Source organism: Penicillium manginii, assembly GCF_028828005.1.
Source record: "Penicillium manginii strain IBT 31320 chromosome Unknown utg000001l:1.0-3466041.0:1.0-3467806.0, whole genome shotgun sequence".
NCBI lineage: Eukaryota > Fungi > Ascomycota > Eurotiomycetes > Eurotiales > Aspergillaceae > Penicillium > Penicillium manginii.
In genome coordinates this window covers 2,505,520-2,531,222 of record NW_026643102.1, presented here as the reverse complement: position 1 = coordinate 2,531,222, position 25,703 = coordinate 2,505,520, and the positions used below count along the sequence as shown (strand labels likewise).

General features: G+C 49.9%; 11 protein-coding genes across 11 annotated transcripts; 4 read left to right on the top strand and 7 right to left on the bottom strand.

The window, feature by feature from the left end:
- Positions 1-63: 63 nt before the first annotated feature.
- On the top strand, positions 64-1,103 carry N7533_000916 (NAD(P)-binding protein; the record flags this gene model as incomplete). The annotated part of the gene is made up of 3 exons (XM_057097566.1): positions 64-109; positions 188-626; positions 683-1,103. 3 exons carry the CDS (start codon positions 64-66, stop codon positions 1,101-1,103), a joined length of 906 nt encoding a protein of 301 aa, XP_056966059.1.
- A 326-nt stretch (positions 1,104-1,429) lies between these two features.
- N7533_000915 (uncharacterized protein) lies at positions 1,430-1,639 on the bottom strand (the record flags this gene model as incomplete). Its single annotated transcript, XM_057097565.1, has 1 exon — positions 1,430-1,639. One exon carries the CDS (start codon positions 1,637-1,639, stop codon positions 1,430-1,432), a length of 210 nt encoding a protein of 69 aa, XP_056966058.1.
- Positions 1,640-2,230: 591 nt separating this feature from the next.
- Positions 2,231-2,656, bottom strand: N7533_000914 (uncharacterized protein; the record flags this gene model as incomplete). Its single annotated transcript, XM_057097564.1, has 1 exon — positions 2,231-2,656. The coding sequence occupies one exon, from the start codon at positions 2,654-2,656 to the stop codon at positions 2,231-2,233; it is 426 nt and encodes a 141-aa protein (XP_056966057.1).
- Positions 2,657-6,227: 3,571 nt separating this feature from the next.
- N7533_000913 (uncharacterized protein) lies at positions 6,228-7,136 on the top strand (the record flags this gene model as incomplete). The annotated part of the gene is made up of 1 exon (XM_057097563.1): positions 6,228-7,136. One exon carries the CDS (start codon positions 6,228-6,230, stop codon positions 7,134-7,136), a length of 909 nt encoding a protein of 302 aa, XP_056966056.1.
- Positions 7,137-7,454: 318 nt separating this feature from the next.
- On the bottom strand, positions 7,455-9,083 carry N7533_000912 (uncharacterized protein; the record flags this gene model as incomplete). The annotated part of the gene is made up of 1 exon (XM_057097562.1): positions 7,455-9,083. The coding sequence occupies one exon, from the start codon at positions 9,081-9,083 to the stop codon at positions 7,455-7,457; it is 1,629 nt and encodes a 542-aa protein (XP_056966055.1).
- A 661-nt stretch (positions 9,084-9,744) lies between these two features.
- Positions 9,745-13,714, bottom strand: N7533_000911 (uncharacterized protein; the record flags this gene model as incomplete). Its single annotated transcript, XM_057097561.1, has 2 exons — positions 9,745-10,822; positions 10,875-13,714. 2 exons carry the CDS (start codon positions 13,712-13,714, stop codon positions 9,745-9,747), a joined length of 3,918 nt encoding a protein of 1,305 aa, XP_056966054.1.
- Positions 13,715-14,413: 699 nt separating this feature from the next.
- On the bottom strand, positions 14,414-16,381 carry N7533_000910 (RNA polymerase-associated protein; the record flags this gene model as incomplete). The annotated part of the gene is made up of 4 exons (XM_057097560.1): positions 14,414-15,145; positions 15,201-15,340; positions 15,402-16,147; positions 16,212-16,381. Coding segments are annotated over 4 exons (1,788 nt in total), but the record flags the coding sequence as incomplete, so codon positions are not given.
- A 467-nt stretch (positions 16,382-16,848) lies between these two features.
- N7533_000909 (demethoxyubiquinone hydroxylase family protein) lies at positions 16,849-17,586 on the top strand (the record flags this gene model as incomplete). The annotated part of the gene is made up of 1 exon (XM_057097559.1): positions 16,849-17,586. The coding sequence occupies one exon, from the start codon at positions 16,849-16,851 to the stop codon at positions 17,584-17,586; it is 738 nt and encodes a 245-aa protein (XP_056966052.1).
- Positions 17,587-18,112: 526 nt separating this feature from the next.
- On the bottom strand, positions 18,113-18,559 carry ltpA (tyrosine protein phosphatase LTP1; the record flags this gene model as incomplete). The annotated part of the gene is made up of 1 exon (XM_057097558.1): positions 18,113-18,559. One exon carries the CDS (start codon positions 18,557-18,559, stop codon positions 18,113-18,115), a length of 447 nt encoding a protein of 148 aa, XP_056966051.1.
- Positions 18,560-20,150: 1,591 nt separating this feature from the next.
- chsA (chitin synthase I) lies at positions 20,151-23,085 on the top strand (the record flags this gene model as incomplete). The annotated part of the gene is made up of 5 exons (XM_057097557.1): positions 20,151-20,354; positions 20,438-20,813; positions 20,920-21,593; positions 21,631-22,995; positions 23,071-23,085. The coding sequence occupies 5 exons, from the start codon at positions 20,151-20,153 to the stop codon at positions 23,083-23,085; spliced, it is 2,634 nt and encodes an 877-aa protein (XP_056966050.1).
- Positions 23,086-23,714: 629 nt separating this feature from the next.
- On the bottom strand, positions 23,715-24,534 carry N7533_000906 (uncharacterized protein; the record flags this gene model as incomplete). The annotated part of the gene is made up of 2 exons (XM_057097556.1): positions 23,715-23,881; positions 23,994-24,534. 2 exons carry the CDS (start codon positions 24,532-24,534, stop codon positions 23,715-23,717), a joined length of 708 nt encoding a protein of 235 aa, XP_056966049.1.
- Positions 24,535-25,703: the final 1,169 nt, after the last annotated feature.

Genomic DNA, 25,703 nt, shown 5'->3' with positions numbered 1-25,703 from the left:
TTTACTCTAGTCCCCTTCGTTTCCAAGGTTCTAACCTTGGAAGGTTTGAATCTTTACTAAAATATGGCATCTACTTCGACAAAATTGAGCAATGATACTGTTTGGTTTGGTAAGTCCGTTGGTTTGATGAAATATGACCCATACCTATGTATTTTCAACTCCAACTCACCCTCTACTATTAAAATAGTGACTGGTTGTTCATCTGGCCTCGGCAAGGCTCTTGCAACCACGATCTATAATTCTGGTCATTATATCGTGGCCACCGCCCGCAACGTCAAATCGCTATCATATCTACCAGATGAGGCGAGAGTGCTTAAATTTTCACTTGATGTGACTTCGCAAGAATCAATCGCTGTCGTTATCAACAGTGTTGTACAAACATGGAACCATATTGACGTTTTTATCAACAATGCTGGTTATAGCTTAGTCGGGGATACTGAAGCAATCTCCGAATCCGACGCCAGACTTCAACTTGAAACTCTTTTCTGGGGACCGGTTCATGTCACGAAAGAAGCACTACGAGTATTTCGCGAAATCAACCCCCAAGGTCAAGGAGGCACAGTCCTTCAAATATCTTCGATGGGCGGATGGTGGACTGCCCCGGGTCACTCATACTATCATGCTAGGTAAGATCCAAAACTCTCCAAACCCTCAAATTACATTTATGCTAAAATATTAATAGCAAATTCGCTCTGGAAGGCTTCACTGAATCGGTCGCCCAGGAAATGAATCCAGAATGGAACATCAAGCTTATGATTGTTGCCCCCGGGGGAATTCGTACAAATTTCGCCGGGCCCAACATGAACATCGCCGCCCGACACCCTGCATACAATACGCCAAACACTGTGTTTAACCAGATTTTGGATTATATCACAAATCCCGATTCTCAAGCAACATGGAGCGATCCTAATATCTGCGCCCGTCTGATTTTCGATACTGTCATTGCGCAGAACGAGCGCCAGCTGCCTATGCGACTATTACTGGGAGCCGAAACGATCCCTTTAATCAAGGGTGATATTCAGAAGACTTTGACCGAAATTGATTCGTGGGCAGAGGAAACTGTCAAATGCTCACCAGGTGGTGGTGCAGTATTGGGGTCATAGCTAATTATAGTTCGAGTCTTTCAAGTTTTCACCATTTTGTTCAAGTTATTTAGTACCCAGGTAGAACTGCTACTAGTAGTGAGAGGTCATGATCACACCGTGACCAAGTTGATGTAAGAAGGAGTTATATTGAAGAAGACTGTCGCAAAACCATCCTAAGCCTGCCTATCAATGGGCACATAGAAGAAAAGGAGAGTTTGTATTCCAAGAATAGTATGGGAAAAGGCGTCAGTCTGAATGTCCTTTGAGTTTTCCACCTACTTATCTGCCAGTGTATGGGCTAAAATCATCATCATCATCATCATCATCATCATCATTAGCCCAAACTACCATTGGAGAAGTCTGATGTACCACGTACTATCTGGTGAAGCAACCTCCAGCTCCCATTGGTCATTGCGCCAAACATATCCCCAAGCCTTCCGCACATATTCCACAAGGTTTTCTGTTTCCTCTTTCGTTAGAGCCCGAGGAAGTGGCTCAAGTTCTGTGCCGGCCTTGCGAACGTAACCCTTACGAGAATCGGGCGACTCGTCCATTTTTACCACCCCCATTTACTTCTCATGAATCTCCAACTCCAAAGAAATTTCCGCTGCCCGTTGTTCGGATTTCATGATGTTCCGGAGGGCCTTGATGAACTTTGTGTGGGGTTCCGATTCCGGTAGGAGATGCGCCAGCTGGGGTTTGAACAAGAGATACCAGCTGTAAGATAGGTCATCCCAATTGAAATCTTCCCAACCTAGACACACATTCTTGCGGCCATACTCGTATGCAAAGCGGAAAAAACCTGCATAATCCCCGTTGATAATGCTGGCCAGCTCATATTTACCAGATGAATTCTTTTTCACAAGAATATTGCGTGGCTGAAAGCCCAAGTGATAGAACACGACATGAGATTCTAGCTTCTCCAGCTCCGAATTCGACAGTTCAACATCGTCTAGATCATCCTACTCGGACCTTATAATAACCATATCGTCCAAAAACAGTGCTTCAGTGCGTGGCTTACAACCTCTACTCTTGGATTGGGATGATTCGTTATGTGTTTCGTGTAGATCCATCAATAGCGCCCTGATACTCAACTGGAGCCAAAAGTATGGTGACATAAAAGCCACGCCGCGAGACTTGCAGACTTATTCGGGGGAAACAAAATAAGTTCCTGCTAGACTTTCGATGAGGGTTTGTGGGTCTAACTTTTGAAGTTTCTCCACGACGCGGGCAATCGAGTCTACCAATTCTCGTTGATTATCCTGATGGTGATCTTCCCAGAATGTGTCGAGACACGTAGCTTCCGTAATGAACTCCATCACCACGTAATCCAATTCCCCATCCACTTTAGCAGTAGGAATACCAAAACCATACTCAAGTACCTTTGGAGCCAGACCATCAAGTTGAGAGTTCGCCAGATTGTAAATAGCTGCTCTTGTTTTGGCCTCGAGCTTACTTGATTTCAGAGAATTACAAATGGTAAGTTCAACTCTGAGATCCTTCGGGTATCCTGGATCCAAACGGGCTTCAAAATGAATATCAAAGGTGCAGCCATACTCATTACTTTTCATTATTTCTAGTCAGTACTTCCTGGCTCCACACCCGGGAATATCCTAGAGAGAATGTTCTCATCCGGCACAACAGGTATCTGTTGACGCTTAGTAGGCCGCATACTGTGAGTTTGAAGGATACTGAACATTTCAGAAGGAGATAGATAATTTGAAATTTGAACTCCAAACTCTCGGGAATCGACCCATTTTGTCTTCATATGCCGTTCCATGAGTGAGATAGCACAAAGAATAAATATTACTAGTAGTATCTTCAAGTTTCCTCGAGGTTGTAGTAGGCGACAGGGATTTACGACATATGGAATATTACAACAAAGAAGAGCATTATTAGCATTACATGAGAAACCTGAAACTTGCGATCCTTTTTTTTTGGGTTCAAAGGAAATGCCAATTTATTGGACTGGATCACACTCGATATTATTTGCTTGAAAGAGATTCTTGGCATTACGTGGGAATTCACAATATTTGTTCTTTGAGCTCAGAAAGAGTACAGATTTCTTGCATTAACTCAGATTCAGTGTAAATAGATTACTAAAAAGCAAAACACTGTTAGCTAGTGCTGATCCCCTTGGAGAAGCAGAATGATCAGGAGGTTTCACGCCTTCTTACGCTTGACCCTTCATCTTCCTCGTCCGCATCCGTGGAGAACTGACACTGGTCACGAGGAACAAATTTGCAATGACGCGCATCGCATTTGCACGAGTCAGCAGCACCCGAAAAATTCTTACCGCAAAAATGACACTTGTTCTGGTCCGCAGGAGTGGAACTGGCTGAGAAAATCACTAGATTGAAAAGGGTTAGCAATAGTTTCAGAATTTGTTTGGTCAGAAACTTACTGGTAGAGTCTTGAAAGCATGGAATTGCTTGAATGAAAACTGAACACTAGCGCGAGATGGATAGTAGAAATAATATGGGTAGTCTTAACACGAAGCGGATAATTTAGGTAGTGCAATCGATTCCTTTACCTGGTGATAAGCTGATGAATTGTAATCAAATGGTGAGATAATCTAGGATATGAACCTGACTTAAATAGTGTCAACTCCCGAGGTCGACATGCGTATATACTCGTAGACTCGAAAAGAACATAGACTCGGAAACAATGCCACTCCATTCACTGGATACCTATCAAATAACCTTGGAAATGCATTGTCCTAAGTACACAGACAAAGACGATTTAATCCTCCTGTACCTTTTATACGATGAAGCTATGCTTCGAGTGACAAGGAATGATCTATCAAATTACCTTACGTGATTTAACAGTCTTTCATTGCCGCTATATGGTTTTCCAATCTATCCACAGGATTGGAAGACATCATCTATTATTTGCAGGGGTTTTCTCCAAGAAAATCACGATAGACAAAGGAATCGTTTGTTTTATCTACTTCTTTACCTTGTATGCTTTTTGTATTGACCGATTCCACAAATTACTATCTCAGCATTAGGTAATTGATTTTGATACAAAGAAGTCCCGAAGCGAAAATGGCTCTTTGTTAGCAAGCACGAAAGCAGACTCAGAGTCTGCCTAGCGCTTATGATCGGGGGAAATGGGTTGATGCTTTCACCACACTAAGCTCGTCTCAGCCTGCTCTCGAGGGTCGTATTAGACATCAGGCCAAGAGAGAGTAAAAGTCCTGTTCGGCATCTTGAATTGCAAATGTAAGCCGCTGCTGGCGTGAAACTGAAGCCAATCCTTCTGTGAACCTTCCCCATTGAGAAGCAAAAATAGGAGTTCCGGGCAGACTTGACTTTATTAGGGAGGTGGGTGGCATGGTTAACTGAAAAGGAGACACAACGGCCTCCGGTAAGAAATCCGGCTCTAACAGTAAATGAGCATTTTATCCATGGCCCACGGTGTTGGATGGGGATTAGTAGTGCATTCGATGGGGTTAGTGGATAGTCACGAATTTCTCTCTTTCCCTAGGGCTGATCTTGTTGTTCTTTTGTGTGCTTGGCGTATGAGTGGAAAATCTCAGACTATGAGTTCTTTCGAAGGAGAGATATATACAGAGTACAGAGTAGAATATCGGTATGCCCTTTGTAAACAGCGATCCCCGGGGCCCTGGCATGAGTTACTTTCAAAAGTCCCGAGGCAAGTTGAATAGAAAGTCCTGGCGAGATTAGACAATTTGAGTTTTTCCCCCGCGCACGTAAAACCCGTTAGTGGAACTCTCTGGGTTGACAGAAGTTTCTGAGGTTTCTCCAAATGAACAACGGTTTGACCCCGTAAATTTTGTGGATCTTCAGGGGGATATCGTTCGCCCCTCTCGCTGGTGGAGAGGTTATGTTTCAGCATTTCTGAGATCGAAGTTCGTCGCTCAATGATAGATAGATCAGCGACGATACGGAGTAATATCGGAAGGATTTTTTTTTTGCCCACAGAAGAGAATATAAAGATTCGATGCTGATTGCATAGAACGACTCATTCTATGATGTCAGGCCAAGCCCCAGTCAATCCTGCGGTCATAACACTCCTTCGCCCCTGACTAGGAACAACAACTCCACCAAGCTTCGGGGAAGCTGCAGGGTCCACCGGCGACGCTATTTAACTTTAGCGCATGTTTAGCACCGAACTCTGATAGTACTTCCATTGCAATCTGCTCCAGCGGAGACTAACGCTCTTGTTAAACGTGTTTTGAGGCGGGCCAGCACTGCAGATCGTTGAGGACCCGAGCCCTTAGGCCTACTCCTATTGGCGCTTGTGATGGATTTGGGGCGGGATTAATGACGATCCTGGGCCCAAGAAAGCTTTCTCGGGGGCTCTTCAAAGAAGTGTGTTTTGACGCTCACTTAACCCTGCAGGGAACATGATCCCGGCCATTGCAGGCGCGTGCGAACCATGTGGCGAATATTTCCTTTTTTCGGCGTATTCTCTATCTACACTACTCCCAATTTGCTTCTTCCCTCAACGTCTACGTCCTACAGCTCACGTAAAGGGACGACGACATCTTTTCTGAAACACAATCTGCCGATATGCCGTTATGGACTGCGGAGCCCCTCTTGAAAGCTCGGCAATGGGCTTCAACCTCCAACATGGGGCGGAGGTGGAGGAGGCCGATCTGCGGAGTGGCTAATGAGGATGAACCCGCAATGAAGCTTATGAGAGGATCAAGACTCACCTCCGGACCCAATCCCCGTATGCCGGCTCATCGACTTTCCTCTATTGGGCTTCAACTTGTGGATCCAGTCCCTTTGACGTGAAATGATGCCCTGTCCCGCGGTGAGTATTCATCTCATGGGATTGGACTATTGGCAAGCGGCGTGGATCCAGCAGTGTGCCCAGTGGCCTTGTAACATCTCGAATGTGGAGCATCTTCTCCTTGTCGACGTCAGAAATGGCAGGAGGGAATTCACGGTTGCATGCAACTCGCATTTGGGTTGCGGCCCCTGAAAATCAAGGGCTGGTGGGAGAGTGTATAAAAGAGCATCGCCATGCCATTTGACTTTGATATCTTCTCCATCCCAAGAAGCATCTCGTTTTCCCTCCGTCTTTTAGTCCAGTCATTCCTTTTTCCGGTTCTATACCGTCCATTCATTACTGCTTATCAGCACCAGTCACTCTCTCAACCAACTCAATATGAAGTCCTTCACCATCGCGGCCATCCTGGCCTCCACTGCCATGGCTCTGCCTACCAACATCATCCCCAGCGGCACCGCTCCCTCGGGCGTCCCTAGCTGCATCCCATCGGGTGTTATCCCCTCCGGAGTCCCCATTCCCTCCGGCATCCCGATGTGCACTGGTGCCCCCAGCGCCACTCCCAGTGCTACCCCCAGCGGCATCGCTTCCAACAATGTCAACAGCGTGATGACCGTCACCAACGAGCAGTCCAAGAACATCCTTGTCCAGCTTACCCCCACCGTTGCCAACTTGCTGACTGGCCTTAACCTGCCTCTCAGCGAGCCCGTTGGCAACATCGTTCAGACTGCCTCATCTGTGGACGGTCTGAACCTGCAGGGTCTTGGCTCCGGCTTCATGACCGTCGTCACCCAGGAGGGTTCCGTTGCTCTTGTCAAGCTCACCTCCACTGTTGAGGGTCTTTTCTCTGGTCTCGGCCTCCCCGAGGTTGGCTCCCTTGTTGGCAGCCTGGTTGGCACTCTCGAGAACCTTGTCCCCACCGGCATGAAGCGTGATGCCACTAGCTCCGTCACCGACACTGTCATGCACATCACCGACCTGAACGGTGATATCCTGCCCGTTGCTCTTGGCTCCAACGTCCTCGGCCTTCTGAGCGGTCTTGACCTGTCCTCCGTCCAGGGCCCCATCGGCTCCGTTGTTGCTATGGTTCCCTCCGTCTCCGACCTTCCCTCCAAGGCTATGTCCATGGCCGCTGACCCCACTCAGCTGGTCGGTGTTCTGGGCCAGGACGGCACCTCCGCCATGCTCGTTAAGCTCGAGGGCACTGCCACCGGTCTCCTTGGCTCCCTGGGCCTCACCTCCCTCCTGAGCCCCATCGGCTCTGTCACCTCCGTCACCGGTCTTTTGTAAATAAAGTTCATCTATATATCCACCCTTGATACCCTTGAAGGGATTTGAACATTCGCTTCTTTGGGTCCTCCGTTGATATGTTTCGAGGGTGCAAGAGTTGAAGCTTTCGAGCTAACGCACGCCAAAACGATTGCACATGAGGAGTTCCCGTCTACATACTATTTCATTATAAATTCACCTGTACCTATTCACCACGCCAGAGGGTCAATATTCAATTGCAAATGTTGAAAGTTCAATTGGATACCTCTGAAACTTATTCACAAGTCCTGCATAAAAGACACAATATTACTAGTAATAACTCGATTGAACGCTTCCGAATCACCCATGCATCCCACCCCAATAACCCTCCCCATCATCTCCCTCGTAGGGTTTGGACGCATCTCTGCACTTGGGGCTGTTGTAATCAGATACGGTACCCATAGGCCAGATCGGGATGACGCATATCTCATTATCTTGACAACCGCGGCACTCTTTCCAAGTCGTCCAGTCCAGATGATTGATCAAGACACGGACTCTGTTTTGCGCAAGACTAAGCTTCTCCTCATTCCCAGCCTCAAGCAACGCCAAGCAAACACTGTGCGCAACATAGTGCACAGCGCGGGCCGGCAAAGTCTGTTCCTTTTGGGTTTGAAGCGGCAAGAGCTGTGCGGCACACCTCTCGGCCTCTTCGGAGATATCTCGCTCGCTGTAATCGATGAAAGGTGATAGAAGCATTTCAATGTGATCGCGGAATGCCTTGATCTCCGCAAACTTGTCAGATGCAAGATAGGACAGTTCATCGGAGTAGCGCGTAACGATCATGTCAGCAGTAGCTTGCCAGTTCCATGAGGATTCCTTGGGGTCGTTGTTCAGGATAAGGCTGGTCAATTCGTCGCGGATTGCCGTTCGGTCCGTGGATGAAAGATATGCCAGACGAGGCAAGACGGAGTCATTGGCGAACAGATCGAAATCGTGTGAGTACGCCGTAATGAAATGATCATAGTTCAACGACACTCGGTTTCCGCCAATGCTATCATACCGAGCCGTCACTGCGCGCATCCAGCGCGAAGAGTCCGGTCCCGGTCCACCAGGGCCAGGGCCTTTTCTCTTCTTGTCACCACCAGGAGGGCCACCGGGAGGACCATGGGGTTTGGGGAAATCTTTGCGCTTGCCGCCCTCTCTTGTATCCTTTTTCACCTGTGTGGTCCGAACAGGCGTCAAGTCACGCTCGAACGAACAAAGAATAATTTCGAAACCAGCTTCCATGCGAAGAACGCCATCGATTTTGCCTTCCCACTCATTTTGAGCCATTTCGCACGCCTTGACCGCGCGGTCTTTCTCTCCTGGGGGACCGCCAGGGCCGCGGCGTGGCTTCTTATCCTGCGAGAATTCCTCGATAGTACCGTTGAACAAGACGTAATCTTGCGAGTCGAGCGTTCCCTTGTTCGTTTTGCCAGCCGACATACCGTCGATATAAACGAGTCTTAGATCCTTGGCGGCAGCATATGTGTGAAGATATCCCGAGTCGTTCTCGTCGGAGTCTCCAGGAGGCGGCAGTCCTTGACCATAGCGACGACGTAGTTCTTCGTGGTGTCGGTTCTCTAGCTCCTCGTCACTTCCGTCGTTGTTGTCATTATCACCTGGTGGAGGGGGAGGAGGGCCTCGGTGAGGTCGAGCAAAGACCATCGCATGCTCTGGTTCAAACGCGAGCCATTCCATGCCGGTCACCGTGCCCGGGTTCGAGGTGCCGTGATACAACTGAGTGCCAGCTGGGACAGTCGCGAGGAAGAAAGAGACACCATTGTGATGAAGCGAGGAGCCCCATTGGCGCATGGAGTCGTGAATCACGTTGAAAATGTGGTTTGCATTTTGGATGATGGGATCGGCAGTAGATGTAGATGCCGTAGCGTAGGAGCAGATCGATAAGCTCACAAGAGAGCGAATCGCAAGTTTGGAAAACGACCACATCTTGCCAGCAGCTGTCGATTTGGCAAACGGATGGTTTTCAATTTTCCGAGACAAAGCAGCTGCATTATCTGATGGTGATTTCTGATCTCGGATGATAGAGACGCGTCATCACGCCAGCGCTAGCCACCATCTCATCTCCTCCGAGCTCGGCGGGGCATTTATTGGTGCTGCCTCCCGTTGGTGTGAATGTTTGATAGTGGGGCTTGATGGAGTACAGTTGGTGGAAGCATTTTGGGTATTTATCTCCGAGCTCTGCCTGTACCTAAGATACTACTGCAGATCCAAAAACAAGAGTTCGCTATAGTTACAAATTACTTCATTTAGTTAGTCAGCGGCGGTAGGTATAATATCACGTGGCATCCACGTTCTTGGTGGATCCGCTAACCCGAATGGGTATGAGCAAGTATATGTGGACTGGCACCGATTTGCCCGGGGAGATTGGAGTTGAAGTTGAAAGGGGTTGTTAGGCATGGAGACCCAAAACTGTCATTTGGAATCTCGCTAAAATGACTAAAGAATAATGTGCTGTTTGTATCATTCTGAAATGTCCAATGTTGCCCCTGCAAAAACCCGATCCCAAACGCCAAACATATGGTAGTAGCTACTAGTAATCGACATGCGTAATGTGATTCTCATGACAAAATTGAAGTTGAGTGCCAGCTCAATCCCATTGACCCTTGCCAGCCAACGAACCTAGTCCACCACCAGCATGCTTGCTCAGCAGCTTGGCGATATTAGATCCGCCATTACGTTGCTTGGAACGCAATTGTCTCTCGCGCTCTTGCTCACGCGCAGCAGTGTACGAGTTGACTGCACCACCCTTCTTAGGTCCCGATGCAGCGGTGGGAATTTTGCTCGATGAGCTGGACGCAGATGAGTTGCTCGAGGAAGAGCCGGAAGTGACACGGCGCAGAAGTTGGGGAGGTCGGAATCCAATGGCTCCGTCTGAGTTTCCACCGCTGTGGAATGCCATTTTGTTGTTTGCGGAGCCAGTTGTCGTTGCGGAGTTGGAAGATGCTTGGCGCAAGAGAGCGAGTCGGTCGATGACTGTTCCACGAGTGCGGCGCGGGTGACTGGGTTTGGCAAAGGTTTCCTTGGGCTGGGATTGGGCGTCTTCGGAGTAGGCTTCGTCGTTGCCGGATGTGTTTGTGTCGGCCTCTTCCTGGTCATCGTCATCTCCGTCGATAGAGGCATCCTCATGGAAGGAGTCATATTCATGAGTTTCGGTGAGGAAGGACAAAGTCTCGCGGACTTCGGCCAGGGTAGCGGGCTTCTTCGACATCGCGCTAGCAGCTGTTCGGCGAAGATGAGGAGGAGGTCGGTTGGTGGCATCTTCAGTAGCCGTCTCAAGGGGTCGTTTGCGCTTCTTGCTATCGTCTCCAGCTTCAGTTTGTTTATCGGCGGCTACATCTTGCGAGGATTCGCCTTGTGATGCACCCTCCTTCTCTTCCAAAAACTCCAGCTCAAAGTCGTCCTGGTCTTCGCGATCCTCAATGGCTTTAAAAAAGGCAGCCTTCTTGGGATTCTCCGCGAGAGCTCCAACTTTGTCGTCAGCAAGAAGAGCTCTGCGCATCTTTGCGAATTCGCGCTGCTTTTCGCGTCGACGTGCAACACGCTCGTCATCCGAGTCATCGAGATCAAGGTCGTCGTCACCGCCACGACGACGACGCAGAGCTCCTGTGGTAATATCCTTGAGCAACTTAGCGACATCTTTCTCGTCACGGTTTCGTTGATGGGAACTAAAGCATGTTAGTAAATAAGAACGAGATCAAAGGACAATTCCACACATACGCATTAAGAGCGGCAAGCTCCTTTTCATCCACGACCTCGCCACTGTTGTCGTTGATCATGTTCAGATCGCGAACATCTTCTTCACCATCGCTGTCATCACTAGCACCTCCAATGCCAGCATATTCATCTTCGGATTCTTCAGCAGCTTCGTCAACAACACCTTTTGCTTTGCTGTTCTTCTTGTCGTACGGCGTTGTTGTCTTCTTAGTCGCCTTCTTCATGACGTTGAAAGCATTGGCATTGATCTCAAATTCAGCCTCGTCTTCATTTTGCTCCTCGACAGCAGACAAATTGGCCGCACGTCCTCGTCGAATTTTTCTTCCTTTGCGTTCGACGACAGGTGACTGGCTTTGGCCAACAATCACGGTGTCAATCGTTGAAACAGGCGGCGTTCCTCTGAAGCGCTTGGAAGGATCGAATGGTGAGAAGACAAAGCCCTCATCCTGCGTCGGATCCGGAATTTGCGAGTAATTAGAGAAACCATGTCCCGCGGGAGATTCCGATACCCTGTTGACATTTGCATTGTAGGCAGGCATGAAATCAGTCTCATTATTTTGCTCCTGGCTGTCCTTAACAAGGATCTCAGATTCCTCAGCACGAAGTCGAGGAACTGGTCGGCCAGGATCAGGGAGAGAGAAAGGAATAGTGCCAGAGCCCGGCTGGCTGGCGTTCTCATCGGCAAGAGTGCCAGCAAAGGCTTGAGTGAGGCCCATAGACATGTTCGGGGTCCCCATTCCGGGAAAATTAGGTCGTTCAGCAGACTGTGGAACATGAGATGGAGGCCGGACAGGCGTAGAGGGGATCTGCTGTTCGTTTTCATCCTCATCCTCGTCGTCACTAACGACGCGGGTGCGGCGTCTTCTCCTGGATCCGGAGGTTTCGATTTCAGGCTCTGAGGCGGCCGCCTCCGATTCATCTCCGGAAGATTCATCTGCTTCATCTGCCTCTTGTTCGAACATGCTCGTTTCGCCCCTGACACTCTTCTCCTCGTCCTCATCTTCGTCTTCGCCGGATGCATCGTCATCAGATCCAGAAAATGCGTAGTCATCATCGTCCTCCTCATCGTCATCAGCATCAAGACCCTTCGCCTTCCTCCTGGCCGCACGCTCCTCGCGAGCGATGTCGTCGGCCTCTTGGCGGGCTTTCTCAACCAGATCTTCAACATTATCTTCCATGGCAGCACGCTCCTCGGCAGTCTCAATTACGACGCCCTTTGCCCTTAGCTCTTCAATACGCTCGCGTCTGTCTTTAGCGGCCTGTTGACGTGCCTTGTAAAGAAGACTGGCAGAGAGTTCGGCGGAGCTCATCGAGCTCATCTTACGGTTGGGAGAAGTGAGATGGGCCAGGGCTTTGAGCCTAGTCATGGAGGCAGATTCCTGCATCTGGCGGCAGGGCAGATTCTCGAAAGCAGCGATGCGACGAGCTTTGGCCGGAGATGTAATGACCTCCAATTCATCACTGTCTGAGCCATCTTGCTGATGCTGCGCAACTTCTTGTCGGGACATGAGGACACGAACAGAGGATGGGGTGATTCTTCGGATGGATTGCTTGGGCTGAACGGTACTTCTGGGTGACTTCGCGGTAACTTCAGACCCAGGCGCAACGAGGGCGTCTGTTGCTTTCGGTTCAACTGGGGTGTCGGCAATAGCCTCCTCGAGGGTGGGTAGATCGGTCATCTCGATGTCGGCCTGTTCTTCAACTGTTTCTGTCTGGCCTTCCGCCGACACGTTGGTAGTGGTGGACTTCCCTGTATCGGCAGGGCCAAGGACAGGCGAAGTGCGAGGGGTCTCATTTTTCTGTCCCTCGATATCGGAGGAGTTTTGTGAGTTGGCTGCGGAAGACGAGTTGGCCGCCGCGGGTTCGGCTGGGGGAGGATCGGGTTGCATAAAGTTGAATCGAGCAAATAGGCTTTCCTTGGTAATTTTTTTCTTGGTCTGCGCTTGGTGAGCAAGCTGCATATTTCGGCTCATCCGCTGAGTCTCTCTGCTCATTTCTTCCAATGCCTTCTTGCTAGCCTTGCGTGGCTGACGAGCCTTCTGAGACAACTTATGCGCGGAACCTGGATCATCAGCTTCACTCTCTTCACCAGATAGGATATTAGAGCTAAAGTGCTCCATTTTCGCTCGTCTGGCGGCCTTTTCTTCGGCCTCGACACGTTCCCGCTCTTCACGCTCTTTACGTTTTTGAGCGATAAGTTCAAGGAATCTGGCATTCTTTGCCTTACTAGGTCCTTCATTGTCACTTCCGGATACTTTGTCGCTGAGAGCTTCGGATTGCGGCCTGGTAGTTGCAGGCGATGAAACAAACAACGGCGAGTCGGCACGGCTATTAGCAGGTGAGTCTGCGGGGGTAGGAGAGCGCTGAACCTGCGCATGATTCCTCCTCTTGGCCACGTTCACTGGTAGGTCGTCATCGCTTGAATCGTGGGCTGGTGCGGGACTTTTCTCGCGTGTCCTCTGAGCTTGTTCCTTCTCGGATCGGAGTGCATTCGACAGGCGGGAAAAGGCAGACCCTTGTTCAGTGCTCTCGTCAGCGGCACCTTGCATTCGAGCAGCCATCCGACCCTTGGGTCGAACAATATCATCCGTATCGTCCGAGTCGTCGGAGCTGTCGTTATTAGATTGAGGTGGGCGCGTTTCAGTAGTAGTCGATGTGTTATTGCGACCGAAGTCCAGCTTCGGGATTGTAGTTTTCTTTTTCGTGGCTTGGGAGTCACTCTCACTATCAGTGTCGAATTCCGCCATCATAGCCTTGATTTTTTGGCCGGGAGTAAGCATGTTGGGCGAATTATCCGCTGGCGACGCGGAACGCGTCGAGCGCGGTGTAGATGCGGAGGACATTGTGGATGTGTGTGGTTTCAAATGATAATCCGGAGCAATTATAGAGTGGCACAGATCATTGTGGGATTAATTGATTGTAGTGAGGGGGTTTGAAGAGTCGACAATGCGGGTCCCCAAGGGTGGCATACCTGGGGAGGTGGAAACGCGATGCGCGCGTGCTTCGCGTTGCTGGGCCATACACGTGACTCTATCAACGCGCGCCACTATAAACCCAATAAAGCAGTCCCATCATTGGAATTGGCAACGTATTGAGGTGTATGTAATCCTACTAATGTGAGTCTCTCCAATTCTAGGTCTGGTGAATAGGATACATCCAAGTGCGATAAATTCCTGGTTCGCTCACTGTTTAACTACTCATAGCCTATAGGGCATAAATATTGTTACGCATGCCGTCCAAGCTGCTTGGAAAATAGTCGTGCTCCATTCGAATTGTGCTCATGATACAGGTGTTCTCATAGGATTTCCTTTTGCTGGATGCCGCATGATCGTGGATGTTAATCCAAGTGAAAAAAGAAGCAAGAAGAAAGAAAGAAAGAAAGCACTATCTCAGCATTGGCCGATAGTTATTGTATACAGGATTTTTAAGGTTATTAAAAAGAAATTTGGTCCACTGCTAGATCCTTAGCTTAGTGACATAAACCACATCCGAGTCGACAGAATTTGGACAGAGAGAATAAACCCATCGGATATGCGACAGTCTCAAATATCGATATCAATGTCCATATCCAAAGCCGCGATGTTCTCATCGTCATTGTTGCGGTAACTAATCATGAAACCACTCTTCTTCTTCGGCGTCAGGCTAGGCTTGAGCGCATCTGGGGTACCATCGGCGCTCGACTTGGCAGATTCCTTCGGGGTATCGGTGGGGGTAGAATCAGCGGGTTTCAGTGCGTCCGTGGGCTTCGTGTTGACGTCGTGGTGGGTCTTCGCAATGGTTCGAACACGCATGAAAGGATTGACAGTTGCCTCACCCCGAGCCACGGCAGCGGCAGCTAGGCGAGCAGCTTTGCGCTCCTCAAGTTGGGCTCGACGCACGTTCTCGTGGTTGAGCTTCTGGTTTCGCAAATTGATCTGGTGAACGCGCTCAGCTTCAGAGAGTTTGGTTTCCCCGGCTGGTTTGGCAGCGAGGGATGTTCCCCATGAGAGGTTGGGGTTGCGGAGCTCATTGAGCTCCTTTTGCAGACGCTCGGCTTCGTCGTCGTTGCCGTTGGCTCGTGCAACTTGTAGATCTTTTTGAATATCGTTTTCGCGAAGGACGTTCCTCTTTTCGTCGAGTGCGCCTTGTCTGCGGAGCTTTTCGCTGAGTTCCTCCTTGGTGAACTGGTGGTTGATGAGCTTGTTGATATCGACAACCTTTGCGGCCAATTTGCTCTGCGTCGCCATCTTGCAATCTTCGACCGCCATGGTCTTGCGGTAACGAGCGTATTCGCTCTATAGACTAATTAGTGAAATTATCCTCAAGTGTATGTTGGGGTATGCAACGCACGTCACTAAAAGGAGAATCGGAGCAGGCGATGAAGGGGAAATCTCGAATGGCTTTTCCGTGGGCTAATTTAGCATACTGATCCACGACAAATGACCGGCCATTGGCTCCCTCCATAGCATAGGGCTTTCCTGTGGTAAATCCTATAAGGACGTTAGTGACAGGCGTAAAATAGCTAGATTTATTATGAGAGGAATCTCTTACCGGTGATCAAGCAGAGACGGTATTCATTGAGGCCCGTCTCTTTGTTGGGGCCAATAATGGCACGGGCGTAGCAGCCAGTGATGCGCTCGTGGAACCCGGGGTAGAAGCAGACTTGAGCAAAGTTGCTCCGGCCGATACGGGCACGTTGAATATCGCGTAGTTCGGCGGGAGGATCATCTTTAGGGACCACTTTAGAGCTTCCAACACGATCATCCAGATCAATGTCGCTGTCAGCATCGGCATCATCATCCGAGGCTTGGGATTCACTTGAGACGGAGGATCGGCGGCGTGTCTGTGTAGTGTCGCGGGCACGATTCTGATCACGCTTGCCCTTCTGCTCGCGCTGGCGCTTGTAGGCATCGATTGCTGCGGAGGTCTCTCCGACCTTTCGGCCACCAAGCGTTGTCTTCTGTCGGGAACTCTTACGCTGAGTTTCATCGAGACCAGCCGAGCCGGCTTTGCGCTTGGCCTGCTTGGCGGCGCGCGCCTCTTCGCGCTCTCTGGAGGCGAGAAGGCGACGAAGAGCAAGATCCTGGTTGTGACGGTCGACTTGCTGGGCACGCTCGGAGAGCATCTCCTCACGCTGGATTTCGGGCATAGCCATGATTTCATCTTTTTCTTTCGCTGAATAGTACAGCTTGTCGTATGGGAAGATCGGGCGATCTTCAGCATCGGAACCTCCTCCCTCAGAGTCGGATTCCGACATGGGGGCTGACTGAAGAGAGTGGTGTGACTCGGCGTCAGACCTGGGTACAGCAAAAACACACATTAGTAAATGAGACTGGGCAACCATATCAAGGCATAACTCACATTTCGCCGTCCTCCTCGTCTTTTACTGACTTCCTCGAATGTTTGGTTGAACTTTTGCGACTTGTGGGTTCAGGTGAGAAATCACGGTCTGGTGAATGAGATGAGCGGGAGGGTGCCGGTGATTCATCTTTTTTGCTGGGGGGGTGGTGATTGCTCCTCGTCAGAGTCGCCTGCCAGAGCGAGCAGCTCCTCATCCAAAGCGTCCGCCATCCTGACTGAATCCACCCGGTATTTGGACCGGTATTAAGACGTAATGTCAAAGGACGTGTATATTGATAGGCTTCCTGCCTCTCCCTATGTCTTTCTAACCCTTGTCTCTAACTCAAAGAGACTCCTGGCTAGGAGGCGCAAATATTCAACAAAGGTCTGCCTCGAGTCAGGCTATGGAGTCAAGGCGCAGTTTCGATCTCGGAGAAACTCCCCCACCAAAATTGAAGGCTCTGTACAGACGGCGGGTGGCGTGAAAGGTGAGGGTATTACCGGAAGGACGTGGTTGTCTGTCGCAAGTTGGCCTTTGCCGTCGGTTCATGACGTTCGGCGCGCCAAGACTCAAGCGCGCGGCAGCGGCAAGGCCCTTTTACCGACCTCCAGGACTCGACAGCAACAGCAGCAAGCTTCAATCCTGAGAATACGCACAATGGAGTCTATCCCTACACTTCGTGGGTGCTTGCTAGCGCAATGCCGACGCCCAACTCGACGAGTGTCACCAATCTTCCTCGACTTCCTTGCCCCAACTGCGGTCCGATCTCAGCACGGATACGCCTCCACGACCGGAACAGACGGTACCTCTAAGCCTCGATATGTTCTGAGCAAGAAACAGCGCGAATTCATGGAGAGCGCTCTGCGGGTCAACCAAGCAGGCGAACTTGCCGCAACCCTCATCTACACCGCACAAACCCCTCAAATTGTCCGATCCCATCCACACCTCCGACCCTTAATGAAGCACATGTACGACCAGGAGGCAGGCCACCTGAAGACATTCAACCAACTTGTCGCGAAACATGAGATCCGTCCAACAGCGATGTACCCGCTCTGGGAGGCTGCAGCTACTTTCCTAGGATGGTCCACCGCTGCGCTGGGTCGGGAAGCTGCCATGGCATGTACCGAGGCGGTGGAGACAGAGATCGGTTCACACTACAACGACCAAGTGAGGGAGATCCTATCCTGGGAGGCAGATGCCGAACGAAAGGGGGAGGAACTCGATGATGAACTCAAGGAGATGCTGAGCACATTCCGACGAATTCGTGATGAGGAATTGGAGCACCTGGACCATGCGGTCGCCAACGATTCTAAGGAGGCTAGGCCATACGATCCACTGGTGGATGTGATTCGCCTTGGGTGCAGGACTGCTATCAAGATAAGTGAGAAGGTCTGATTAAGGGCCAATTGTGTTGTGGTGTCTACCTGTGTCATATTATATTCCGTCCAACACCTTGTATAACAAATAATCATGTACCAAAGCGAGCAATATTTCTGTAACGCCATTCCATCAAGCTCCACTAGTAGACTGTACCTAGGTAGGAGCTAGAAATCGCCTCGGAAATATTTCGCTCGTTCCTCCAAAATGTTATGTAGGTACCCAGGTGGCAGACCTCGGGAGCATCATGGAATCAACTTGAATCCATGGATCCCGAGGTCCTAGTACTAGAAACTACCTAGGTACTATCACATCACTTCAAGCTGGTCAGGTGGTTCAAGCTGTCTATCTGCGTAGTCTAAAAGACCTAGCTTTACTCTCATTCCCGGACTATATATAGCACGAGGATCATCTACCAGGTGCTACCATAGTGTGTCTGGTATCCAGTATATTCTAACATACACGTCTATGAAAATGGGACTGATCCCATTATTCTAACTTGCATCTTTCAGTTCATATGTCATGTCGCGAGGAAGCGATTGATTTACTCATCGCTCTCCAGATAATCCACAAAGCCCTGCGAGAACCTCACGACTTGTTGATAGACCTCTTCGAAACCGTTGGCGCCACCGTAATAGGGATCCTGCACAACCTCCCCACCACCCACACGATCATGTAATTTTCCACCACGACCAAAGTCACCGAACAAGCGAACCTCGGCGACCTTGGCGTCCTCACCAGCAGCGCCCAGCGCAGCGTCCCGCGCGGCTCGGGTGCTCTTGGCAGAAGACTTGGGATCGGCCTTTCGGTTCAATGAATTGATGACGGACTCGCGGGTATCCAGGAGATCGCGCAGATTGGATTTGTCCATGGCGAGCACGTAGTCAAATTTTAGAAAGTCGCTCTTGTTGACTTTTCGCGCGGCGTGGTGGTAGCTGGTGATGCCATGTCGGCGGAGGGTGGACATGGTCCGTGAGTCGGGGGGGCTCATCGGTGTGATAGGCACCGGTACCGGCTGAGTCGATCTCGCCGATGATAGGATTGGATTCGGTGACATTGCGGAAGACGCCTTCGGCCATGGGCGACCGACCTGGTGGGCATTAGACAGGCACAGTGGTAGCAAGGCTTAGCGGGGCGGAGTGAGGGTGGTGGGGTGGCTGACAGATGTTGCCCAGGCAGACAAATAAGACGCTGACGGGGGAAGTCATGATGGGGGTGGAGGTAGTTAAGTTGGAACGACGTCTTCCATGCGAATATGGAAGAAGTGCGAAAGTATAGTAAATGTCGCTGTACAGTAAATGTCTCTGGCGGTTACGTCAATAGGGCTCTGTTCCTGCCGAATAGCGATAAGCGGAGCCGTTTATCTAATCTCCCGTGACCTCGGCAGTGGCTGTGGCAGTGGCAGTAACAAGTAGTTGGTATGGTTAGCGCACCCTAGGGTAATGACTATATTGTTCAATATTGAGCAGTAGCAATACATGATATCTATTCTGAGATATGACATATGCATCTGCAAGACATCGAGATACATACTACCCTATGATATGTGCGGGGTGTAGGCAACCAAGTTGTCAGCAGCTAAAAATAACCATAGATTTGAGTCAGCCTCAGCCTCAGCCACAGGTACAGTCCTGCTCGCACTTGCCACGCCCGTCCCGTGGCTGCACCACCCACAGCGTGCCTCGCGTTGGCCCAGTGACCACAAGTGACCTCTGGTTGTCTCCACCTTCATCTCGCTGCATCGCCTCTAACCCGTGGATCGCTCGTTTCACTCCGGGGAATTATTGGCTTGCTCACTTTCCAATCAGAGTGGTTTTCGATCTCTTTTTTTCAGTTCCGTCTTTCACACATGACTTCTTGCATCTCTTCTTCGCACTCGAAATACAAGGCTTGACATCGCCTTAGCATCGCTTCGCATAGCATCACATCATCCACTGTTATTGCGGGTCAGCCGCTCAAGCGCCTATTCGTCTGCCTTCCTTCATCTCCACCGTCATCACAGTGATCGTCAAGGCCTCGTAAACACCCAGGGGTCCGGAATTTATCTCTGCTATCCTGCCCTTTAACACTCCTCCAATCGTGCGACACGGACCCTCCCCCTCATATTTGCTCCTCCTCTCATCATCTCGCCTGCCGCCTTCGCTGTGTCTGAAACACCCGCCGAGAGTTTGGGTCCGTCGTTCGGACTAGTGATACCTCCACACCACGGAGCCTGTCGATTCCACTTGGCTCCTGGCGCAATCTCCAAGCAACGATCCCCCCTCTGCCCTTGTCCTTTGAGGTGGCATTATTGCTTTAAGCTAAGTTTCAAGCCTGGCTTGACGCTATGTCCTATAATCGCATCGGTTAGTTCCTCTCCTTTTCTTGTCTTTCAGCCCTGCGTATCTGCATACCTCGCTGTCCCAATATCTCTTTGCGCATATACCTCATCTGTCCGTCTGAATTTTGCGCCGTGGTGCTGGACATTGACGGTGCACGGTCACTGCGTGGCTCCTTTGACAATACCCTCCTCCACTCTATCTATATAGGCGACTGGACCATTGTGATCTAGAGGACTCGTGGAAACAGCAAATACTAACAAGATGCGCACGCCAGACCCCTTCGGGGACGAGAATCGTTCGCCTTTGAATCCCAATCCTCAGCACATGAACAGCTACAACGCCCGAACTCCATCCCCAGGACAGGCCTATCAGCTGGAGGACAACCCTTACGCGCAACACTCACACAACCCATACGGCGATCGTTTGCATATGCCCTCGGCTGATCAGCTTGCCTCTCAACCAACCGTGAGTGGAAATTGACATCAATCGTGACGGCGCGCACGTCGCAACTTGACGGGAACAGGGCTAATTTGTGTTCAACTATTTAGTACTCCGTCGAGAATGTGCCACACTCTGGCTACCAAAATCCTTACGCAGACCCCACCCATCCCGATCGCCATGAAGACTATGCATTTGATCCCAATGCTCATCATGACGCCTACCTCCCTGGCGAGTATGTGTCGCATCCGCCTCAGGCCTATCACGACGAGTATGACTATGACCTCGGCCAGCATCCTGAAGGCCCTTCCCCATATGATGAACACGCTGGTGCTCCCATGTTGGAGCATGAGAATCCTTTCGGGCCGGACCCGCATACGGAGGAATTTGAAGATGAGCCGCGCCCAACGCCTAGTCCCGCTCCTATTCGACGCTGGAAGACTGTCAAGGAAGTCCAATTGTTCAACGGCAATCTCGTCCTCGACTGTCCGATCGCGCCAAAACTTTTGAGCCAGGTGCCTCACGCAGAGCCCCCCCGGCCGGGATGAGTTCACTCACATGCGTTATTCGGCTGCTACTTGCGACCCTGCAGACTTCTTTGACGAGCGATTCACATTGCGCCAGAAGCTCTTCGCTAAGCCCCGTCACACCGAGCTTTTCATCGCGGTCACTATGTACAATGAGGATGACTTCCTTTTCGCACGTACCATGTCTGGTGTTTTTAAGAACATCGATCACATGGTGTCGCGTACCAGCAGCAAGACATGGGGCAAGGATGCGTGGAAGAAGATCGTGGTCTGCATTATCAGCGATGGTCGTGCTAAGATCAACCCCCGTACTCGCGCTGTGTTGGCTGCTTTGGGTGTCTACCAGGACGGAATTGCCAAGCAGCAGGTCAATGGTAAAGATGTCACGGCCCACATTTACGAATACACGACCCAGATTGGCTTGGAAGTTAAGGGTACTCAAGTTCATATGAAGCCACGCTCCGGGCCACCTGTGCAGTTGATATTCTGTCTAAAGGAAAAGAATCAGAAGAAGATTAACTCTCATCGGTGGTTCTTTCAGGCATTCGGTCGGGTCCTAGACCCTAATATCTGCGTTCTCCTCGATGCCGGTACTAAGCCCGGTAGGGATTCTATCTACCACCTATGGAAGGCCTTCGACATTGAGCCTATGTGCGGTGGTGCCTGTGGAGAGATCAAGGTTATGCTGTCACACGGTAAAAAGCTTCTGAACCCCCCTGGTCGCCGGTCAAAACTTCGAGTACAAGCTTAGCAACATTTTGGATAAGCCCTTGGAGTCTGCATTTGGTTTCATCTCCGTCTTGCCTGGCGCCTTCTCGGCCTATCGTTACGTTGCGTTACAAAACGACAAAAACGGTCAAGGTCCTCTCGAACGATACTTCCTGGGCGAGAAGATGCATGGTGCAAATGCTGGCATCTTCACAGCTAACATGTATCTGGCTGAGGATCGTATTCTTTGTTTCGAGATTGTCTCGAAGCGAAAGTGCCGCTGGTTACTGCAATATGTCAAGTCATCCACCGGCGAGACCGATGTTCCCGACCAAATGGCCGAGTTCATTCTCCAACGTCGTCGTTGGTTGAACGGTAGTTTCTTCGCCGCCGTTTACGCCATTACCCACTTCTACCAGATCTTCCGCAGTGATCATAGTTTCCTGCGCAAGTTCGCTCTCATGATCGAATTTATCTACCAAACGATCGCGATGATCTTCGCGTGGTTCGGTATCGGTAATTTCTTCCTGGTCTTCCACATTCTGACAACGTACCTTGGTAGCGATGAGCTTCTAGGCACGGCTGGAAAAATATTGGGCATCGTCTTTGAATGGCTTTATCTTGCAACTCTGGTCACTTGTTTCGTCCTTGCTCTCGGTAACAGACCCGGTGGATCTAACAAGTTCTACATGACTATGGTCTATTTCTGGATCTTCATCATGATATACTTGTCATTCGCGGCCATCTTCGTTACTGTGAAATCCATTCAGACGGAAGTACAAACCGATGGGTTCACGGTCAGCGATTTGTTCACAAACAAGACCTTCTTCTCCATCATCGTGTCACTTGGTTCGACCTATGTGATGTGGTTTGTCGCGTCCTTCATCTTTATGGACCCCTGGCACATGTTCACCTCGTTTATCCAATACATCCTGCTGACCCCGACCTACATCAACGTCCTCAACATCTATGCCTTTTGTAATACCCACGACATTACCTGGGGTACGAAGGGTGACGACAAGGCCGAGAAACTGCCATCCGCAAACCTGAAGCCTGGCGGCAAGGTTGATGTCAACATTCCCCAGGACGACGGCGATCTGAACGCGCAGTATGAAGCCGAATTGACGAAATTTGCCACCAAGCCGCCCAAGGAGGTACAAACTATTAGCGAGGAAGAGAAGCAGGCCGATTACTACAAGGGATTCCGAAGTGCCGTCGTGTTGGCATGGGTGTTCTGCAACTTCGCCCTGGGTGCCGTTGTGCTGAGCGCAGCTGGTCTGGAAACTTTCGATGATACGACCAGCAGCAGCGACAGCGAGGATACTACCCAGACCAAGAAGTCACTCATCTACATGGAGGTCGTCCTGTGGTCTGTGGCTGGTCTATCGATGTTCAAGTTCTTTGGTGCGATGTGGTACTTGGTGGTTCGGATGGTTAGTTCTTCCTCCCTTCCCTTTCTTAATTGACATTCTACAAATGAATCAATCAGCTAACTTCATTTGTCACAGTTCCGAGGTGTTTAGGGTTCTATATTTTCGAGCATGATTGTGTATGCTCAGCCTTATTTCGATCTTGTGTTTTCAATATATCCCCACAATGCGTTGATACCACGGCAGGTCCGGTCCGGTCTGGTATGGGTAACGATGGTTTGGTTTACCTTTTGGAGCCGGAGAATCGTGTTATGTGTGTGATGAATTCGCGCTTTTGTCCCGCTCCGGCAGCTGTATTTCGTTGCACGATGTGATGCATGGTATACGTTGGTGTTTGTTTTTCTCTCTTATTTCGTCTCTTCTTTTTTGTTTTCTTTGTTCATTCCCGCCTGCTTCCGAAGATACGGATGCACCATGTGTTGGCTGACAGGCCGCTTGACGGATGAAATGTTTTTTGTATGTGTAGATATGAGTTGTGGGTATGATTCTTGTTAATGTCCACATGGCGGGTTGATGGTGATGGTATAGATGAATTGAACTCGTCAATGATTATAAAGTTTCTAAAGCGATACCAGTACTTTTTCTACATTATTTGCTCATCATCTAAACTTTGCAAGTACTTTGAACGCCGTGCGGCCCTAACAGTCTGAGGTTTGAGCGCAGATTCGAGTTGTGCGTAATAGTAAGTAGATCTATAGTATTTCCAAGTTAAAATATCTCAATCAACCAGTCTGATTCTTCGAATGCACACACAACGCAATACCGCCCAACACCAATACCAATCCCAACCAGGTCTCCTTCGCAATGACCTTCCGATCAACATACCACTCGCCCAAAACCGTAAACAAAAACGCACTCGAATTCGCCAGCGGCACCGTCAAAGAGAGTTCTATCAGATCCCGCAATCAGCAACAATCCAGCAAGACCGCAATAGAATTTTGCATCGAATCAGAAGACAAGACAAGGCCCACGGGATACGAGTGACCAGGGACGGGACATACCATGCTTCCCAACAAGCAAGAAAAACCAAATACTGCCGGTCAAATTGATAACCAGCGGAATCGAGTACGCCGGCGTACGGAGCATATTGACAACAGTCCAGAACACAGACACGATCTTCGTTCGCAGCCAGGACTTTTTCTGCTGCGATTGCATCCAGGCTGGTGCTGGGGTGTTGTCTACTTCGCCCTCTTGTCCTGCGCCAGCCTGCTGCTCTTGTCGCTGCTGACTAGCACTACGCCTCCTCACCCCATCACCCTCGACATCCGCACCCGCTTCATCCCGCACAAGAAGCTCCTGCTCCTCGGCCGGTTCATCGCGGAAGTCTGGGCTTGACGATTGAGTCTGCGATCGGCCGCGGGGTTCCGTGGCTGGGTCTGTGCTGGACTGTTGTTGCTGTTTCTCTTGTCGCGCGTTGAAGTCCGCTGCTGCGCGACGGATAAAGGGGGTTGTGAAGCCCCATGCTACGCCGACGAGGAGGAAGGAGAGAATGTAGTTGAAGGGTGAGGGTTCCGAATCCGGGATGCTTGCGTCTGGGTCCATTTTGGAGGTTGGGTTGACCTTGATGGGTGAAGGCTTGAAGTTGAGGTGGCCGGAGGCGGAGGTGGAGGTGCGGAGTTGGAGCTGGCCGGCACTATCGCCGCTTCGGGAAAGCACTGCTAGGTAGTATACGGAGTTGAGGGTGTCAACTTCAAGGTATTATTGAGAATACTCCGGTTATATTCTATGCCTGAAGCCTATTTTTTTTAATTTTCAGTTATATCTCATGACAATACCGGTTATCACAAAATAACAATTCTCAACCCCTCCAGGCGGTTGGCCAACAGCTGGCTTGGGATACACATTTCACCCCCATATTTGCCACTACAAACTATAGTACTAGATCTTCGCTGCATCAAATTGGTTTAGGTTATTGAACTCCCATATATTTACGGAGTACTCTATACAAAGCAGATTATCTGCACTAGTGGCTGTAGTTGCGTCAGGATGAGATGTTAAGTTTACCCTCCAAGTGAGAGATCCAAAATGCAGTAGTAGATCAATCTATGCATATCTCATAGGTAGCTAACATTGAATTCAATTCATAGACCTCGGAGGATATCTTTAGATTATATAAGCCCTGGACATAATATACAAAACAGCCGAGAATTTGCAAGTACATGGCTATATCTTATGACTCAAGAGATGGGGAGCTTTTCTTCCCCCCCCCCCTTTGTAATTCAAATAACTGAGGGCCGACCGGCAAAACAATGAGGGAAAATCCTGTTGAGACTACCACTCTATACTAGTAGCACAAGATAAATGGCTCTGTGAGCGCTCACTAATATCCTATATCATGTGATTTATGAGCTTTGTTTGATCAGGCGCAGGATGTGATCATAATAGTTACTACTAGTACTAGTAGCTACTTTAGTGACTACAACTTGCACTGAGCTTCCTTGAAAAAGCGGCGGTGACTAATTAGGCAAACCCCACCTGTCAGACATTTTTTACTGCATATAGTTGCATATATTCAATTGACACCTTTCAAAATCAAGAGCCGATTGGCCACCGGCACATAACAAACCCCCGACGGGTCGGCATCCCGATCTGCAGGTAAAAGGGCAACGGGTTTCCATGCTCCGAATCCCGATCCAGCTGTGGGGACTATAAGGCGACAGTGTAACACTCATGGCTTAGCTTTGTTTGGCAAAGCCGGATAAAAACGCTAA